This window comes from Leptonychotes weddellii, chromosome 6 (genome assembly GCF_054177405.1).
Source record: "Leptonychotes weddellii isolate Sample4059 chromosome 6, ASM5417740v2, whole genome shotgun sequence".
NCBI classification, from domain to species: Eukaryota; Metazoa; Chordata; class Mammalia; order Carnivora; family Phocidae; genus Leptonychotes; species Leptonychotes weddellii.
In genome coordinates, this window is record NC_138374.1 from 35821606 (window position 1) to 35842657 (window position 21052).

The 21052-nt window shown below is 37.1% G+C and overlaps 1 protein-coding gene across 8 annotated transcripts in view; it reads left to right on the forward strand.

The window, feature by feature from the left end:
* PARG (poly(ADP-ribose) glycohydrolase) overlaps positions 1-21052 on the forward strand; it is a 98928-nt gene that overhangs the window by 39022 nt on the left and 38854 nt on the right. For all 8 annotated transcript variants that reach the window (XM_081823911.1, XM_081823909.1, XM_081823907.1 and 5 more), the window contains 3 exons: positions 6007-6099; positions 10580-10737; positions 20424-20503. In XM_081823911.1, the coding sequence (XP_081680037.1) occupies positions 6007-6099; positions 10580-10737; positions 20424-20503 (331 nt within the window). The remainder of the gene's footprint in view (positions 1-6006; positions 6100-10579; positions 10738-20423; positions 20504-21052) is intronic.

A 21052-nucleotide genomic window follows, 5' to 3' on the forward strand; every position in this document is an offset into this window, starting at 1 on the left:
GCGCCTGGGTGGCTCAGTTGGTTAAGCGACTGCCTTCGGCTCAGGTCATGATCCTGGAGTCCCGGGATCGAGTCCCGCATCGGGCTCCCTGCTCGGCAGGGAGTCTGCTTCTCCCTCTGACCCTCCTCCCTCTCATGCTCTCTGTCTCTCATTCTCTCTGTCTCAAATAAATAAATAAAATCTTAAAAAAAAAAAAAAACAAATAAACATAATATATGCTGTATTATAAGTAAACATTTACTATTTATTGTTTAAGGTTCTTGCTACTCTGGAAGTAAAGAAATGACTTACATTTTAAAAACCTTTCATTATTTATATCTTGGTTTACATTGTATAGATTAATAATAAATAATTTATAAAAGGTAGCATTTGCATAAAAATATAGTATGTGAGAAGGCGTAAGATCATGGTAGGTTTTTAAATTATACATTCTCTCTCAAACAGTAGTTGGGTTGGTTATGTTCTTGAATGATGTTTTTTTATGTTCTCATTTGCGTTTCCAAAGCAGCATTTAGACATAGCTCTGAAGTGTTGACAGTTGTGAAGAAGTCCAGTGCAGTAACGTTTTATCAGATAAATAAGTGATATTTTAAAGCTTGTGACCATCAGCAAAGCATGGCAGCAACTACTTGGTATGTCAGTTTTAAAAGACAAGGACAGGTACCCAGAGGAGAAGCTGTCAGCCCATTTAGACACGTAAAGTTTAAATGTCTTTAGGTTAAAAATGTTTCGGTAGACATTTCTCCCCATCCTTCTGCTAAATACAGCTAAAAACCCTGGACACTATATAAATATAAGAAGACTCTGAAAGGTAGAGAAAAGACTGACCAGCTAGGGTCTGTGGGGCCCTAGAAAAGTACAGTAGACGTCTAGCAGGGAGCTTGAACTCTCACCTCCACCCAGTGGCACAAGATGTCTTCCCCACTCCTCATAAGTAGAGGGCCTGAGTTTCTACTCTGAACTGGCAGTAATGAGGCAGCTCTTGCCTTCCTTTGTTACAGAAGGCTTGCTAAAACAAGATTTAAATAAGATCCAGAATCTCCTAACATAATACCCAAGATATCCAGATTCCAATAAAAAATGACTCATTACCAAGAATCAGGAAAATCTGAGTTGAAATGAGAAGACAATCAATGGACCCCAACCCCAGGATAAACAGATGTTAGAATTGTGTGACAAGATTTTAAAGCAGTCATCACAAAAGGCTTCAATGAGCAATGAAAAATAGTTTCAGGAAATAGATAGTAGCTACAAAGAAAAACCAAATAGAAATTTTAGAACTGAAAAATACAATAACTGAAATTTTTAAAGAAATGCAATGGATGAGGGGCGCCTGGGTGGCTCAATCGTTAAGCGTCTGCCTTCGGCTCAGGTCGTGATCCCGGGGTCCTGGGATCAAGCCCCACATCGGGCTCCCTGCTCCGCGGGAAGCCTGCTTCTCCCTCTCCTACTCCCCCTGCTTGTGTTCCCTCTCTCGCTATGTCTCTCTCTGTCAAATAAATAAATAAAATCTTTAAAAAAAAAAAAGAAATGCAATGGATGAGCTCAATGAGGAAATGGAATGACAGAAGAAAGAAATGGTGAACTTGAAAAAGAACAACAGAATTACTCATTTTGAATGACACAAAGAAAATAGACTGGCAAAAAACAAACAAACAAACAATTTAAGGACCTTTGCGACTATAACAAAAGATCTAACATTCATGTCATTTTAGTACTAGAAAGAGAGGAGAAAGAGGTCAGATCTGAAAAAAAATAGAAGAAATAGTAGCTAAAAACTAGAAATAATAGTTGAAATTTTCCCAAATTTTACAAAAGACATAAACCTACAGCTTGAAGAAACCAAGAGAACCCCAAACAGGATAAACCCCAAGAAATCCATGCCAAGACATATAGTCAGACTTCTTAAAAGGCAAAGAAAACATTTGAAACATTAGGAGAGAAATGACACATGGCCTGTAGGAGAAAAACAATTTGATAGTGGATTTCTCATCAGGAAACATGGAGACCAAAGGAATTGATACAATATTTTCAAAGGAATAAAGGGAAAGAAAAGTCAACCCAGAATTCTATATCCAATAAAAATATTCATCAAGAATAAAGGGGAAACCATGATTCTCAGGTGAAGGAAAAGGAAGAGACTTTGTCATTAGTAGACCTATCCTAAAAGAATGTCTAAAGGGATTTCTTGAAACAGAGAGGAAATGATAAAAGATGGAATTCTGGAACATTAGGAAGGAAGAAAGAACAACAGAAAGAGTCAACATGTAGTAAATAGACTTTTTTTTTGAGTATTCTAAATTGTGTTTGACATTTTCTCTTTAACCATTTTTCAATAATTATAACACTGTGGTTCTCAGTGTATGTCGGGAAATATTGAAGACAATTATATTATAAATGGGGAGAGGGTAAAGGGACTTGAACAAAGGTAAAATTTCTCTACTGGAACTGTTAAGATGTTGACACCAATAAGCTGTGATAAGTTATATATAATGTAATGTCTAGAACAGCCAATAAAATCTATTCGAAGAGATATACTAAAAAACATTTTAGATTAATAAAAATGGAATTCTAAAATATGTTTAAGTAACCCATAGGAAGGAAGGAAAAAGAGAACAGATAAAAGAAATAGAAAATAAAAAATGAAGTGAGTATTCGCTAACATATTCATGATTAAATGTAAATAGTCTAAATCTGCCAATTGAAAGAGATTTACAAAGTGAATAAAAAAGTGATGCACTATATGCGCTTTATAAGAAATCAGTTCAGACATAATGATATAGGCAGGTTGAAAGTAAAAGGCAGCTTTATTTGTGACAGCCAAAAATTGGAAACAACCAAAATGTCCCTCAGTAAATGAATGGTTAAACAAACTGTAGTATATTGATACCATGGAATACTACTCAACAGTAAGAGGGGAGTAACTATTGATGCTTGTATCAACTTGATTTGATCTTAAGGGCATTATGCTGGCTGAAAAAGTCAATCTTAAAATGACATATACTATTTGATTCCATTTATATAACATAACAAAATTATAGAGATGGGAAACATACATGGTTGCTAGGGCTTTAGGAATGGTTGGAGGAAGAAAGGTGTGGCTAAATGAATAGCAGGAGAGAGAGATGTAGTGAAACAGTTTTGTATTTTGATTTTGGTGTTGGTTGCACAAATGTACATGTGATAAAAATAGCATAGAGTGATACACACACTGTACCAGTTTTAATTTCCTGGTTTTGATATTGTTATAGTTCTGTAAAATGGAACCATTAAGGGAAACTGGGGGAAGGTAAACTGGATCTCTCTATACTATTTTTTTTTTTTTTTTAAGATTTTATTTCTTTATTTGACAGAGAGGGAGACAGCGAGAGAGGGAACACAAGCAGGGGGAGTGGGAGAGGGAGAAGCAGGCTTCCCTCAGAGCAGGGAGCCCAATGCAAGACTTGATCCCAGGACCCTGGGATCATGACCTGAGCCAAAGCAGATGCTTAATGACTGAGCCACCCAGGCGCTCCTCTATACTATTTTTGCAACTTCCTGTGAATCTATAATTATTTCAAAATATGTTTTTTTTTAATAAAATTTTTTTTTTTTTTAAGATTTATTTATTTTGACAGAGAGAGACAGCGAGAGAGAGAACACAAGCAGGGGGAGTGGGAGAGGGAGAAGCAGGCTTCCCGCCAAGCAGGAAGCCCGATGCGGGGCTCGATCCCAGGACCCTGGGATCATGACCTGAGCCAAAGGCAGACGCTTAACGACTGAGCCACCCAGGTGCCCCTCAAAATATGTTTTTAAAAGCAAAAGATGAGTTATAAATAAGAAGAGTTTGAATATTTTAAACAAATGTGTTAGTATGTTTTATGCATTTTCAGGTAAAGGAAAGCAAGTATCTTTGATGTGTACCTCTAAAACGGTAGGATGCCTTCTATGACTAATTTAGTTTTTATTTTTATTAAAGAAACTTATAATGAAGAGGCAGCCATTTAACCACAATGAACTCTACCCTTTTTTTTTAAGAAATTGTGTTAACTTCCCATTATAGAGGATTAGGATTTAGCTATTGTTCACTTCCCCCTTCACCATTAACGCAAACCTTATTTCTACTTCCCATTTTCCTACCATAGTTATCATTATTTCAATTAAGATCAATATTCTGTTTTTTTAAAGCAGGATAGTAAAAGCACTATACATGTCTAAGATATGATTGCTTTTCCACTCTTGCACAACTTTTTGTTTTCCCCAGAATTAATAATTGTCTTGTGTTGTTCATTTACTTAGTTTTCTTTATATCTGTGATTGAATCCCAAACTCCATGAATTGCAGGTATCTTTCTTTTCATTCTCAGTATTAGTTTTCCCACTGTCCCAATTTAAAGAGGGAGGTGAGCATAGGTTGGATTTTTAGCATATTGGTATAAAGACAGTTCTTAGTGTTAGAAATTCTCTGTAAAACCAGAGTGGATTTAAATTGTTACCTTTTATATTTACACACATACCTTGTGCGGCTGCAGATAGATGAATGAATATTCCTTTATTCCAGCTTATAGCAAAGAAAGTCTGTAGGTTTGTAAAGAGTCTGTATCCTAATTAATCCCTTTCACGTAGAGAAGTGAGGAGGGCAGTGGAGTAGAGGTGGGAACACTTGGGTTCTAGTTTTGATTTAGTTGATAATTGACCTTCTCAAGCTGGGATAATCAGGTAACCTCCTTGGCCTCAGTTTTCTTTTCTTTGTAATAATGACAGAATCAGACTGGATTAAAAGTGAGACCTCCTTTAGTTCAAATGTAATTTTAAGTTGATAAATGTTTTACTTTAATCCTGACTTAACAGATTAATTTCCGAATGTTTAATTGGTTAATTCCAAATTGGTTAATTTCCAAATTAAAGGTGTTTTCATTTTCAATACTTTTAAAGACATACCCTGATTTTTAGAGAGAAATTAGATCAAAAGACCTAAAGTAATTTCTAAAGCCTGTGGGGATGGGAAATTATAAAAGACAAAAATGGGCTAGGAATGTTGTCTTTTTTGTGCTTCAAATTATGATGTGGGAATTGTGGTTTTAACTTCCCAAGGATGCCTAGAAAGAAAAATTCTAAGGTCATCAGAAACCTCATTGTTTACTACCCAAGTAGGTTAAATTTGAAAAATATACACTGCTCTGAAATAATTAGTAGGGTTTTTATGGTGATTTTTTAAAATTATAGCTATTGAAGCTGGATGGATTCTTGAGGGTTTCTGGGAGAGTCCTTAGTGGTCTAGCAGTTTTTAGTTGTAACCAAGGGCAAAATGTGCTGGGTTTTTTTTTTTATTTGCAAGTGTTTTATTTAATTGTGAATGTTGATATGAGAGATATTTGATATTTGGGATACTTAATTAGTTTTCAGAGGGTATTCAGGTAAATTAGATATGTTTGAAATTGAATTTGTAGGGGCACCTGGGTGGCTCAGTTGGTTAAGCATTTGCCTTCGGCTTAGGTCATGATCCCAGGGTTCTGGGATCGAGTCCTGCATCAGGCTCTCTGCTCAGCGGGGAGTCTTCTTCTCCCTCTCCCTCTGCTCTTCCCCCTGCTTGTGCTGTCTCTGTCAAATAAATAAATAAAATCTTAAAAAAAAAAAACCAAAAAAACAAAACAGGGCACCTGGGTGGCTCAGTCATTAAGCGTCTGCCTTCAGCTCGGGTTGTGATCTCGGGATTCTGGGATCGAGCCCTGCATCTGGCTCCTCGCTCAGCGGGAGGCCTGCTTCTCCCTCTCCCACTCCCCCTGCTTGTGTTCCCCCTCTCGCTGTCTTTCCGTTAGATAAATAAATAAAATCTTAAAAGAAAATGAATTTGTAAGTTCCCCTGAGTTCCACCTTAGTGCACGTCTATTGGTGTACTTTTACATGTGTTTAATGATACTGATAATGTGCCTTATGGGATCCTATTAAAAGCAGGTATGTAATTTAATTTCATAACAAACATTTGTTCATTGGTTATTATTCACTAATATATTTTATTGGTTTTCAGGTACTTGAAGAAGCAGAAGCTCAACATTTATATCAGTCCATTTTACCTGATATGGTGAAAATTGCACTCTGTCTGCCAAATATTTGCACCCAGGTTAGTAGAAATAACTTCTTCCTCAGTAGCTTTCTTGGCACTCACAGTTGAATTTCTTTTAAACTCTAATGGCCAAGGGTCAAAGAGAGAAAAGAGAGAGATGGGAAACAGTTTTTGCCAAAGAGTATAAGGATTTTGCTATACTGAAAAGAGGTTAGAGGCTAGAGGGAATGCTGCAAAAGGACATTAAAAATGCAGCATTCAATTTCTGAGCTTCAGTTTACACTGTTGAAGTTTGCTTATTCAGACTCCCTATTCTCTTTTTGTTTAAACAATCTCTGACTTAAAAAAAAATGTCATTATTCCACAACATACTAATGGATTTAGAACATTTTATCTTCAGAATGGCTTACTACCTCACACTCCTTACCCCCCACAGTGGTGTATTGTATATCAAATGAGCTCATGGTGCTTTTTTAACTTTTAAAAATGAAAGAAAGAATCTGGTATTATTTCTTTTGGGGGGGAGTATATTAATTATAGCTACATAATAAATTACCTCAAAATTTCATGGCTTAAAGCAACAAACATTTATTATCTCACAGTCTCTGTCAGGAATTCAGGAGCAGCTTTGCTGAGTGGTCTGGCTCAGGATCTCTTTTGTGGTTGCAGTCAGGGTGTTGATCAGGGCTGTACTCTTCTGAAGGTTTCATTGAGACTGGAGGAGCCGCCTCTAAGTTGGTTTACTCACGTGGCTTTTGGCAGAAGCCCCCAATTTCTTTTTTCTTTTTTTTAAGATTTTATTTATTTATTCATGAGAGACAGAGGCAGAGGGAGAAGCAGGCTCCCAAACAGAGTAGGGAACCTGATACGGGGCTCAATCCCAGGACCCTGGGATCACAACCTGAGTTGAAGGCAGGCACTTAACCCGACTGAGCCACCCAGGTGCCCAGAAGCCCTGTTTCTTGCGATGGCCCACTCCATAGGCTGATTGGGTTGTCCTCACGACATGATTGGTAACTTCTCCAGAACAAGCCACCTAAGGGAGAAAACAAGAAATTGGCAGTGTCTTTTTTTTTTTTTTTAAAGATTTTATTTATTTATTTTGAGAGAGAGAATGAGAGAGAGAGAGCACATGAGAGGGGGGAGGGTCAGAGGGAGAAGCAGACTCCCCACCGAGCAGGGAGCCCAATGCGGGACTTGATCCCGGGACTCCAGGATCATGACCCAAGCCGAAGGCAGTCACCTAACCAACTGAGCCACCCAGGCGCCCTGGCAGTGTCTTTTTTGACCTAGTTTTTGAAGGCACCTACTGTCACTCCTGCTATTTTTCTGTTGCTTCCAAATTAGTCACTAAATCAAATCCACACTCAAGGAGATGGTAATTAGACTCTCTTAGAAGGAGGAAATATCAGGGTGCCTGGATGGTGCAGTTGGTTGAGCGTCTGACTCTTGGTTTTGGCTCAGGTCATGATCTCAGGGTTGTGAGATCGAGCCCTACATTCACTACACACTCAGTGCAGGGTCTTCTTGAGATTCTCCCTCCCTTGCCCTCTACCCCTCCCGCTCGTGCTCTCTTTCTAAAATTTTAAAAAAAAAAAAATTTTTTTTAAAAAGGAGGAAATGTTAAAGAATTTGTGGACATATTTTCAAATCAGCACCATAAGAGGTTTTTGGTTTGTTCTTTATAATTTTCTTCCTATGTTTCTCACAACAGTGGCTTGAATTTGCCTCTGTCTTTTGTGTCTAGAGCCAGATCCTTTGCTGCAAGGATGCTAGCCAGGGTTTTGCTAATACTGTTGCTTCACAGAGGCCCTAGGGACATTTTGGGTGTACCAGTTTACAAATGTGTGAAATGGTTTAACACACAGCAGTTTGTCATTGGGGGTACCCCCAAAACCACAAGCATAGTCATTGGGACAATCTAAAAACGTAGCCAAATGCCTGAGGGCCATGCCATCTTCAGTTGAGAACCACTGTATGTTTTTTGATGTGCCATATTTGTTAGCATTTTACTGTGATATTTCTAATTTTATGTAACTTTAATTTCACATCATTAATGCATTGTGTCTGAAATAAGTTTTTCTGTTGGGCAGGGAAAATATATATTAATACTCCTCTTCTTGTTTATGTTGGAAGTTTTTTGCTTACTTATATGTCATGTTCACTCTTTTTCCTTTTTCTCCTTGCTTTTTTCCTTACCTAGTAAAATCTCCCACTATCTCTTAGGTTCTGCTTAACTTTTATGTCCCCTGCGAAGCCTTCCCTACCTTTCCTAGCCAAAGTTAATCCCTCCTATAACACTCAAGTCACACTTAGAACATTATTTTGTAATTTATATCTTTATATAATTTCCCCCTACTATATTATATTCTTCTTGAAGGGAAATCCTCTTTGTGTCCCCAAGTTTCATGTGCTTAATTAAATGGTTTTTTAATTCAACTTGTAGTTCATAATTGATAGTATATAACCTATAGACATGAATCACTTAAATCATCTTCTCTTCCCCTTGCACTTAGGCAAGAGCATTTCCATATTTTATGTGATGAGATATATATTCAAAAACATCTAAATTTATAAGCTCTAATAAGGCACTTGGTAGAACAAAATCAGATTTGTGGCTCCCCAACATTTTGACCTGGCTAAAAACAAATTTGTTCTTCCATTCATGTATTGGTGGGGACAACATTTTAAATCTGGGCTTTATACTGTACTGAAGAGTAAATCTCTGCTATAAAAGTTAACATTTCACTTTGATATCAAAATACATCTTTGCAAATTAAATTGCATATGTGGTTATTTAATGATTTATCACATTAACATTCTCTAGGCCAAACCAAAAGGCAAATTTTAGATTTTTAAAAAGGAAATTAAAAGAAGGAAACAAATTTTGGACATGAACTTTTTGAAAGATCTTGGTTCATATTAAACCAGTCTCTTACTTTAGCTGAGCACTTGATAAGATCCACATTTTCTAGTTTTCCCCAAGTATGAGCTTTCAGTCATTTCTCCTCCAAGAAAATATAAATCAATTACTCTATTTAAAATTGTACTGCTTTGTGATTTGGGGGTTAAGAAATGTTTATTGTTCATTAAGCCTAAAACATCACCATTGATTTTTAAAGTCATTTTTATGGATAACTTGGTAAATGGCAGTTAAAAGCTCATTTTTAACTAAAACTAAGTAACAGTTTGTTTGAAGCCATTGATACATTGTCACCTTTTCTAAACTCATTGCTGGGTTGTAAATAAATGTATAGGGTGGGAAATGGAAATCCATATGACCTGTTTCCTCTTTCTTAGAAATGGTAATTGCTAAGACCTAAAAGGAGAGAATTTTGGATATTGTAGTGAGTCTTTCCATTTCCCTTGTTTGTTTATCTTTGTATTTTCCCAAGGGAAATAGTTGAACTGCAAATTTAACCTTTTCTTTTTCTAGCAAACTCTTATTCTAGCACTGATGTACATTTTCTCTTACTTAGAAAAAAGTTAATTGTTATATCATTGCAATTTTGATTTGTCTTGCCTGCCTTTCCTCGGTTTCATTTTTGGTGTTGATTCCTTAGATATGATCAGGACAGTTGTCTATGTATACTGGTTTGAAATGAATGCAGATATCCAGGATTCTTAGTTCTGGGTCTTATTGAAAGGCTGAAGGAAAAGCATCTTAAACATTATGTTGGAGCATTTTAAAACTTTACAACTGATACATAAACTTGGCTTTACAATCATGTCTTTGAAAACATGTAGTTTAAACATTTAAAATAGAATAAAACCCACTGAATATAATAGTCAGATCCCATGCATTATACTGAAAAGAAAAGGTCAATGAATTTGGATTTGGTACAACTAGAAGACATTTCCATCATAAAAACTTAGAAGGAAAAATGTCCTGTGTCTTCTTGGCTTAAAATGAGTATGTAGGAAATGCTTGTCTTCTTACAAGTTATACATAAGTCTGTATTCACATGTCCTATTAATTGCTTTAATAAAATTAGATTTAGGTCTCATTAAGAAATTGTCAAAGTAAAGTGTGATTCAGAGAATTAGAAGGAAAAGACTTATTTATTGAATTATTTTCCTTAGATCATTTTATTTAGGACTAAAATAGAAAAATTGCTCCATCCAGCAATCATAAATACAAGTGAGAATAAAATTTAGCATAGGTAACAATAATAGCTAAACTCAGTGTTGCATTTTTATGTTTCATCTTTTGTTTTAATTTTTCATTACATGGGTAATGTGTTTTTATTTCCTACTTGCTAAAGCAATCTTGTTTTCCACTAATAAATAATGTTTTGTGTTCTTTTCACTATCATTATTATTGATTAGAAATCTGCAGTTTGTCAAACAAGTACACTTTTCCAATCATCCTTGATGAACTGCCCTTGACTTCAACAGTACTGCTGATTTAAGGATTCAAGAGTGGCCTGAAATTATTCCTGCCTTAATTTAGCAAATGCAATTTGGTGCCTCTGCTTTTGAAATTGCTAAACTAATTATTGCTCTTCTTGTCTGTATATTTTGTTTCCTCTATCAGCCAATACCACTCCTGAAACAGAAGATGAATCATTCCATCACAATGTCACAGGAACAGATTGCCAGTCTTTTAGCTAATGCTTTCTTCTGCACATTTCCACGGCGAAATGCTAAGATGAAATCCGAGTATTCTAGCTACCCAGACATTAACTTCAATCGGTATGTTTTCAGAGAACACCTCTTTAAAAGTGAAATAGAGAAAGGTGGAAGGAACTAATATTTGTCCAGTGATTTGCCATAGGCCAAACATTTTATGTCCAGTTATCTAATCTTTATAATGCAGTGAGTTAAGTGGTATTTTTGCCATTTTGCAGGCAAGATAATTAAAATTCAATGAAAATCTTTGTTATTATATGGTTACTCTCCATTATTAACACTAAGAAGGAGTGGGGAAACAATGAAAAATACTGTCATCTGTGTAAGAGAATTTATTTAAAATCCCAGCAAGAGATATCCATTTTATACCATATTCTCTTTGATTGTGTAAATACCAGTTGTGAGGAACATGTTGTTAACCTAATTTTGAGTCAGTATGTTAAGCTAAGTTTGTTTTAAGAGAATAGTATTTAGTCATTTAGTTCAAAAATACAGTGAGCAATTACAGTATTCTCCACAGTTTGTTAAGTGCCTTGAGGGTTACAAGAGAAGGGATGAACCAGTTTCTGACTTCTGTGCCTTTCTCTTATCCACAAGGCCTTTATTCCTTCTTCAAGCATCGGTTCGTGTGTCACTGCTTCTGATAGCTCTGATCCTGCCAGGATAGGTTTGCTACTCCTTAGGGTTCCTATGAAGGTCTGTATATACCTCTGTTATATAGAGGAGAGGTATACAGCATTATGTTACTTTATAAGAAAAGGGTATAGTTTAATAAAGGAAACCTTTCTTGAAGAAATAACTTTTGAACTAAGTATGAAGGGGTGAGTAGGAGTTTTTGCCAAGGAGAAAAGGAGAGATGATTACATTGTGGGCAGGGGGTACAGCACGTATAAAAGTACCGTGGTAAGAAGCACATGACATCCCCAGGGACTGAGAGAAGACCAGTGCAGCTGCAGCACAGAGAGAGAGGATAAGTTGCAGAAGGAGATGGGGACCAGTAGGCAATCCTACTGTGCCTAGTAGGCCTTCTAAGGCAATAGGAAGTCTTTAAAGGATTTGGTATGGGAGGAGGGGGAAGCTGATGTATTTGATCTGATCTGCATTTTCAGAAGTTTATTCTGACTACAATGTGGGTACTGAGTAGAGAGGGGCCATAGTACAATGAGTTTACCCAGTTGGAGAGGCTATTGCAATACACCAGGAAGGAGAGGATGATAGCTGGGATCGTGTAGTGGTTGGGGTGGAGTTGTGGTGACATTTGAAGGGCAAGTCAGCGTGATGGTGACAGACTTGTTCAGTGAGTGGGTGAAAGGAGGCCTCCAGGGTACTTCTTAGGTTTGTACAACCAGGCATGTGCCTTTAGTGTTCTCTGCTTTTCCTCCTGTACCACCTACCCTACTTTGTTATAATTGCTTGTTTCATCCTTTCAGTGGGGACGGGGATCTTTTTTTTTTTTAATTAATTAATTTATTTGAGAAAGAGAGAGCTGGGGGAGGGGCAGAGTGAGAGAGAGAATCTCAAGCAGACTCCCCCACTGAGTGTGAAGCCTGAAGTGGTGCTCAATCTCACAACACCGAGATCATGACCTGAGCCGAAATCAAGAGTTGGACATTTAACTGACTGAGCCACCCAGGCGCCCCCTTCAGTGGGGACAGGGATCTTATCTTTCATTAGATTTCATGCATTGTAGGCCTTTAATAAATCCACATTGAGTGAATGAAAATAAATTTTACAGATGGAACATTTGAGAAATTGATTAGTGGCAGAAGGCTAGGACTAAAACTAGTTCTTAGTCTACTGTTTTTTATTTTTCAAACTGCATCTTATCCTTAGCAATTACGAAATGTTTTTGTTTTTTTTTTTAAAGATTTTATTTATTTGAGAGAGAGAATGAGTTAGAGAGAGCATGAGAGGGGGTGGGTCAGAGGGAGAAGCAGACTCCCTGCTCAGCGGGGAGCCCGATGCGGGACTCGATCCCGGGACTCCAGGATCATGACCTGAGCCGAAGGCAGTCGCTTAACCAACTGAGCCACCCAGGTGCCCAGAAATGTTTTATTTTTAAGCTATATATAATTCAAGTTTTTGCCTTTGATTTCTTTGGTATTTGGGATAGGATTGAGAGAAAACAAAGAGCATTGGTATCTGCAATTGTAATTATGTAAAGAACCTGTTTATTAACTATAATTTTTTGGCTTATTTGAGAAATTATTTATTTATTTATTTATTTTAAAGATTTTATTTATTCATTTATTTGAGAGAGTGAGAGAGAGAGCACATGAGAGGAGGGAAGGTCAGAGGGAGAAGCAGACTCCCCGCCGAGCAGGGAGCCCGATGTGGGACTCGATCCCGGGACTCCAGGATCATGACCTGAGCCGAAGGCAGTCGCTTAACCAACTGAGCCACCCAGGCGCCCCTATTTGAGAAATTATTAAAGAATTTTTTTATACTCATAGTTAAGGGCTATGCATCTCTTGCAGGTTTTCTTTTTTAATATAGAAAAGGAAATGGTCAAATTTTGTATGTAAGTAAACAGTGGAAATTTAATTTTATAGAAATGTAATTATCTGTTTCCATGAAGAGTATTAGTTATATTAATCATAAGGATCTCCATAGAGTAAATAGTCTTTCTGTTTATTTGGAATAAATGTTTGATCAGCTCCAGGATCACCAGGGATACTGTAAATTTTAAAATTTCTATCCAGAATTCTCAAGACAGTTCCAGTGGCTCTTTGTTTTTCTGGTTTTGGGTTTTGGTAAGCAGTAGCTCTAATTAATAATGCTTTAGAATTAGTGTTTCCATGGCCACTTACAGTTTGTTTCCATGGGGTGAGTAGTCAGTCAGTGCATGTATCTTGATGGTCCCTCAGATAAACCTTTGATGTCTTGGTTACAAGCTTTCTCAGATTGATTCTTGACTTAATTATAGACCTCTTAAATTTATTTTTTAGATAAGAACTATGCATTCTCTTACTAAGTTAAGGTTGTATCAGAGAGCCTCTTTTCCAAAAAAGTTATTTTTAAAACTGTTAGGGATATTTACAAACATACTAAAAAATAAAGAAAACAGTATTATGAACCCATGTTTATCCAACTTCAGTACTTACCAGAATTTTTTATTTTGCTCTGTTTTCATCTATCCAACCCCACTATTTTTTTTTTTTTTTTAATTTTAAAACAAATTGGAGATGTTAAGTTTCACCCATGAAGAATTCAGTATTTAGGGGCGCCTGGCTGGCTCAGTTGGTAGAGCATGCTACTGTTGATCTTGGGGTGGTGAGTTTCAGCCCCATGTTGGGTGTAGAGTTTACTTAAAGAAAAAAAAAAGAATTCAGTATTTAAACTCTTCACAAATCACATTAGTCTGACATCTTGGTTAAATGTTTATAGCCCTTTTCTCAGAAATGCTTAAAGCTCTCTGTGGATAACTACAAATATACATTCCTCATCAGTTAAAACAAGAAAAAGCACAGAAAAGGGAGCGGAAGATTAAGCATGATTAGAATTAGCAATTGTAGGGGTACCTGGGTGGCTCAGTTGGTTGGGCTTGGTCTGACTCTTGAGTTCGGTTCAGGTTATGATCTCAGGGTCCTGGGATCAAGCCCCCATGCCTGACTCCACACTCAGCGTAGAGTCTGTTTATCCCTCTCCCTCTGCTCCTCCCCCTCCTTTCTCATTCTCAAATAAATAAAATAAAATCTTTAAAAAAAAGAATTAGCAATTGAATGTAGAATGTGACCTCAATTATGTTAAAATATCTGTATTTGTTAATACACCTCTACAGAGGTTCATGTCGGTGCATGTATGAGCATGGAAAATGGACTGACAAGAAAATTAATAAAATATGATTACCATTTAATGCTTTTATTTCATCCTTTTCTATATTTTGAAATTGTTTATAATAAGCATATATTACTTTTATAATCAGAAGAAAAATAGTTACAAGTCAATCATCAGAAGTGGAGCAGAAGACAAAGTTGATAAAATGAGTGGATGATTTTTGTAATTTGATTTTGAGGTTGGAATCCCACAGATTTTTTGAGCCTTTTTAAACAGCTAGCTTCTTCCTTCCTAACTATAGCCCCATAGACACAGTATCATAACCTCCCCTTCCCCGTCACTGTCCATTCAGCATGTAAGAGAAACAAGTCCACAGGGTCCTCTAAGGGCTGGGCCCCTGCTACACTGACAGCATTCTTCTCTCGATAATAAAATAGACCTCAGGTTTGGAATGGCTGACAGGTAGAAGTCAAGAAGTTTTGGGAAGCTTTGGCTTTTGTGACTTCCCATTTCCTGCCATAATTACCAGGATTTATATCAATTTTAAGACATGTGTTAATTTAATTTTTAAGATTTTATTATTTGAGATAGAGTGAGCGAGTGAAAGAGAGAGCACAAGTAGGGGGAGCAGCAGAAGGAGAGAGAGAGAAGAGACTCCCTGCTGAGTAGGGAGCCTGATGCGGGGCTCGATCCTAGGATCCTGGATCATGACCTGAGCCGAAGGCAGATGCTTAACCAGCTGAACCACCCAGGTGCCCCACATGTGTTCATTTTAAAGCATCATTGTTTTTCAGTTAAACTTCTGACAGGGGAATGCTGGAACTTCTTGGCAAAGGCACTTTTATCTTTTTCATTGTGCATGGTCATTTATCCTGAAGTCTGAGCTGGTTGGCTCTGAGTGTCAGCATGTTAAGTTTGATGGGAAAAGAGGCTGAGCTATTTTTCTTAAGGGAATATGGGGGCGCCTGGGTGGCTCAGTCATTAAGCGTATGCCTTCGGCTCAGGTCATGATCCCAGGGTCCTGGGGTCAAGCCCCGCATCATGCTCCCTGCTCCGAGGGAAGCCTGCTTCTCCCTTTCCCACTCCCCCTGCTTGTGTTCCCTCTCTCACTGTGTCTCTCTCTGTCAAAAAAAAAAAATGAAGGGCATATGGATTTGAACAATATAAGCATTTTATGTAAATGAGTGTTGATTTCTTTGCTGGCCATGAGAATTTTTTTTCATGAGAATAATTCTTAATAACAATACCTAATATTTATTAAGTACTTGCTGTGTATCAATCACCATGCTGTTATTTTTTAACCTAATGTATCAAACTTATAAATTAGGTTTTTTTTTTTTCTTCATTTTTCAGATAAGGAGATGGAGGCTTAAAGAGGGCAGGTTACTTCACTAAGTTAGCTGGTATAATTGGGATTCAAACTTAGGATAAAGTTAACCTCTAGAAGCTATGTCCCTTAACCAAATTTGGCCTCTCTTTGAATAATTACTCAGTTTAATTAGATTAATACTTCTTACATCATAGCTAATCAGAAATTAGAACTATCCTTAGAAATAATTCTTGATCTGTAAAATGAATCAAAGTCATTCATCAGTCCAGAGTGACCATGAGGGATTTAAACTCATAGTATCCCAATAGCATTTTCACCAAATGAGAGTTTAATCTATTGAAGATTTGAATACAGGCATATTCCTGTCTTCTGGTTGATGGATATTCTTTTGGTCACCAGAATGTTGAAAATTAATTAAGGGCAGGTAAATCCTGTGGTAGTCTCCACAATTATTTTAGGGAATCCTAGCAGCCAGGATGTCAGCACTTGGCTGCACTGAGATGGTATGTGTTTAATAAGCCTAAACTGGCAAAAAAACCAGGATCATGACCATACATGATCATTGATGCTGTCTGTTAACAGCTTACTTTGATTCTATCTGTGGTAGTTTCTAGGTAGGGAAACTTCTATACTAATAGGTTTAGTGAGAATAAATGACTTGTCAGCAGAACTGGGACTTGGACACTGTCTTCTGTTCAGACTCCATGCTCTTTCATTATGTCTCACTTCCTCTTGAGCAAAATGCTCTGAGAGTGCTCCAGAAATGGAAAACAACTAAAAGTTCCCCTTTTTCATGTGACTTATGAAAGATCAAGTACCTAATTTGATGAGCCGTTTGGTAAGCTGATTATGGAGCATTTTGTTGTGGTGGTGTTTTCTTTTTTGCCTAGTTGCTATTTATGATTATAGTTTCTGGCAGTTGGGAGTTGTATGTGTGTGAGTGTAGTTAGCCTCAAAAGGGCTATGGCTAGCTAGTTGATTGAATAAGAAAAATGGCTAAGAGTATGTGGTGGGAGGCTGACGTCAATAAATTGAATAAGTCTTCCTGTTTTTATTTATTGTTGTGTTCTTCCAGCTCTGCTTAGTTATGTTAAATATCCCTGACCTTTTCCCCTGCTTGCCTTTCAGGGCCTAAACATTCATATAAAGGCTTCCAATGTGATTAGCATTGATGCTTCTGAGATTGCTTAGAAACTGATGGTCAGAGATTAATTGTGGGTTGTAGCAGTGGTCAGCCCAGGAGGCTTTTACATCTGCCTCTTCCCTGGATTGAAAGTCCTGTTGGGGCCATATGGCAGATTGCTTCACAGAAAAGCCAAGAATGACTTTGTGGCTAGGTTCCAGATTATCATTTGCATCCATTTTAAAGTGGAGGTTATAGTGCTTTGAGTTTGATTTACTGTGTACTAATGGGATTAATCCTTAACTTGAAATCACATGAGGGGGTGTGTGTGTGTGTGGCTAGAATTCAATTCCAGTAATGTTATCAGTATTCTATTCAGGGAAAGATTTTATTAAACTATGATTTTCTTTATATGTATGGAAAGAAAAACACCAGTTAATAAGTATCTGACCCTTGATTGACTTATTTCCTTGAAAATAAAAAGTTTTGTTTGGAACAAGAGTGAGGTTGCCTGACTGGCTTTTTCTGTTTGCTTTTTTTAATACTCTCTAATATTCAGTTAAATGCCAAAATGTCCTTCCTACATGCAAAGGGGTTATTGTGGTGTAGTTTATGTGCATGGTCATCTGCATACCTGCTGACTCAAAATACGCCTTCAAATATACACACCCGGGACGTGAAAACCTAAATTAAAAAAAAAAAAATGTTGACAAGTTAAATCTGATGGTGCTTGATTATTATAAGAAGGTCTCATTCTCTTGGAGTCTCTATTTCTCTGGGTGCTTTTCTCTCTGTGTGCATTTCTGTCTCTCTTCCTTCCCTCTGTCTCCAGCCTCATCTCGTTAGTCTCTTCCTCTCCGCCTTCCCAGCCTCATCTTTTTGACTCCCTCCTTTCTCGAGCTCATTTCTCAGTGTCTTTGTCTTCCTCCTCCCCCTAGATGCTGTCTCTCAGATACTACATCACTCTTGTGATTTTCACTCATGTTGTTTGACTGTGTTTTTATGTTATTTTCACTTGCTTTCATACCAGGATAATTCATTTTATTTGGGTGGCTACGCATAGTACTTTCAGACTTCGCTGTTGTGGAATTTTAGACTTCATGCAAGGGTTTTATTTTATTTTTTATTTTTATTTTTTTAAAGATTATTTATTTATTTATTTGATAGAGAGAATGAGATAGAGAGAGCATGAGATGGGGGAGGGTCAGAGGGAGAAGCAGACTCCCTGCTGAGCAGGGAGCCTGATGCGGGACTCGATCCTGGGACTCCAGGATCATGACCCGAGCCAAAGGCAGTCGCCTAACCAACTGAGCCACCCAGGCGCCCCATGCAAGGGTTTTAAACCTGCTTCATCTTCCCTGACTTTCTACCTCCTTCTTGTCTCTTATTCCTACCACCTCACATGCACTTCCTGCTCCATCAGGAAGATGGGAAAGCATATTTAGCTACATAGTGATTTGAAATTAGGCTTGGAGCGACAAATAAACAATACATTGAGATTCTGCTTGACTTTGTACCAACAAGGTTAGGATCTACAAGATAAACAATGGGTGCTCATTTGTAGTAGGTGATACTAACTGCCATATAATCTTCCAGGAAAGTCAATATTGCTAGGGTAATAAATCTATAGTCCCAAGAGGCTCTAAGGCTTATTAATTTGTCATTGTGGTTATGAAATATGTGGACTTCAAAATGATTTTACAAACAACTGACCACAAATAGAAGCTACAGACACTTTTTATGTTTGGGGGAATTATTTCTTAAGGATAACAACCATTTTTTTCCTTACTACATAGCAGTTCTGTGGAAGAGGAACTTTAATTGAATTATGTAGTACATCAGTTCATCTCTAAGAAAAGGTGATGGCTGCCTTTATATTCATACTGTTTCCCTCTACTAAGTAGTAAACCTAGAAAGGGATTTTGCAATGGTTCCCCAGATATTCATTTAGTAAATCACATTTATTTGATACTGGATGTTTAATTAAACTGCCAAGTGGCTTCTTCATTTTGACTATCATTTTGATTTAAATAAACTATCCTGGTTGACATATTGCAGAAGAAACCAAGCTGAAACCTGCACTCTCAAAGATCCTTTCTTTCAGCAGGCAGCTGGATTTTAAGAGTATTTGTAATAAACATTTTTGAAAAGTAAGTTCTTTTGGATGAGTAAAAATTATCACACAGGGACTCTTTTTTGAAAGAGAGAGAGTTGGAGGGGGGGAGAGGGAGAGAGAGAGAATCTTAAGCAGACTCCATGCCCATCGCAGAGCCAATTCAGGGCTTGATGTAACAACCCTGAGATCATGACCTGAGCTGAAATCAAGAGTTGGACGCTTTTAACCAACCGAGGCACCCAGGTGCCCCCATACAGGCACTCTTAAACTGTTTTTAAAAATCAGTTCTATTTTAAATTTAGCTAAAATACTTTTCTGACATTAGTATTCTTTTCAGGAAATAAGTATTCACATAAATTGTTTTCTCAGAAATTGACCCTGAACATAGAATTTCAGATCATTGAAAACAGGATCATTTGAAATCTACATTTCCTTTCCGTTTCCTAATTCATTTCAGTTCTCAATAGGATTTTCTCATGAAATTAACTTTTCCCTCTCTGCATAGTTACATAAGCTTGCTTTTCTAATCATGAAAAATTTTACCCATTTCGGCACTTATTAAAGTGAACTTTTACTTAAAGGATTTCTGGTTGTAAAGCCAGAGTGTATGACTAGAGGCAGATAAATAATACCTCATCATTTATAGCTGCAGAATTTCTTTATAATTTTTAAATGCCTTTGGAAAGCTAGATCTTGTGCCCAAAGCATGCTTTTGTGTTTGAAATCCTTCAGCGAACTCCTTATTCAGGTCATAAGCTTCCAAAGCCCTGCTTTTCTTTCCTCAGGATAAATTGCATTATGTGTTACCATTAACAATGCCACGTCATTTCGAAGAAGACTAAACTAAGTAGTGCAAGTCCAGGTTGCTGGAAACTAGATGAGTAGGCATTGTTTTGGTTACTGTGCAAAGGGTATATCTGTTTAATTACCAAAGATTGGTCAGTCCCCAAATACCTTGTCATACCTGCTTGTCATTGTCATAACCACCCACTGCCCTCCCTCCCCCAACATAATCGTGTGGATTTTTTTTCAGATACCATTTTTGTTCAGTCATTTAACTACCTAGTAATATTATGAATTATTAGTATTTGCCATTGGGAAAATGACTGAGCATTAACTCACTGGCCTAATTGACTTTGGGGGGCCAGATGGTGCCTTCTCCCTGGAGGAACATAGATGGGACAAACACTGTTGTTAGAGAGTGCCATCTGACTCGAACAACTTTTAAGAAGCCTGGTTCTAGTTGGTTTTAGTCCTCCCCAGATGCTGTTTAAATCTGGTTTTCCAGTTCTCTGTCATTATAGAATTGCCTTCCTTTACTTGATAGCAATATATTTAGTTGTTTGTGAGTCATTAAGGCATTTTAAATCACCCTTTTTTATTTTATTTTTGGTCTTTTTCAGGTTGTTTGAAGGACGTTCATCAAGGAAACCAGAGAAGCTTAAAACACTCTTCTGCTACTTTAGAAGAGTCACAGAGAAAAGTAAATTCCTTTCATTCTTAATATAATTTTTATCACTGATGCGGACAGTTCAGATCAAGTGGCAGGTCAGAAACATTTTGTGTTCAAAGTACATCTTCCTGCCCAAACCAAATAATTCAGCATTATAGTCTAGATTTTATGCGTATTATATACATTAAATGTGTGCTATGAATATGTGTGAGTTTTATATACTCTGAAATTAGACCAGCAGAACATATTTTAATAGGTTTTCATGAATGAAAACGGTAAATTAATACTTTGAAAAGAAAGTATATAGACCAGGAAATACATTTTGGGTGTTCTTTATTTAGAGAAGCATTGATTATTAACAGTTAGTGTATTTGCAGAGGATAGCTGATTTGTTGCCTTCCTACTCATCCCTCTCTTGTGGCCCCTTTACATACTTTATAGAGTTCTTATAAAACAGTGTTGTACTTAGTGTTTATATGTTTCTCTTTTTCTGTTGGACCTTGACCATCTTGTTTTCCCAGAGACTAATCATAACACCTGAGGCAGATATCTTAACCAGTGCTGGAAGTTACTAGCTAA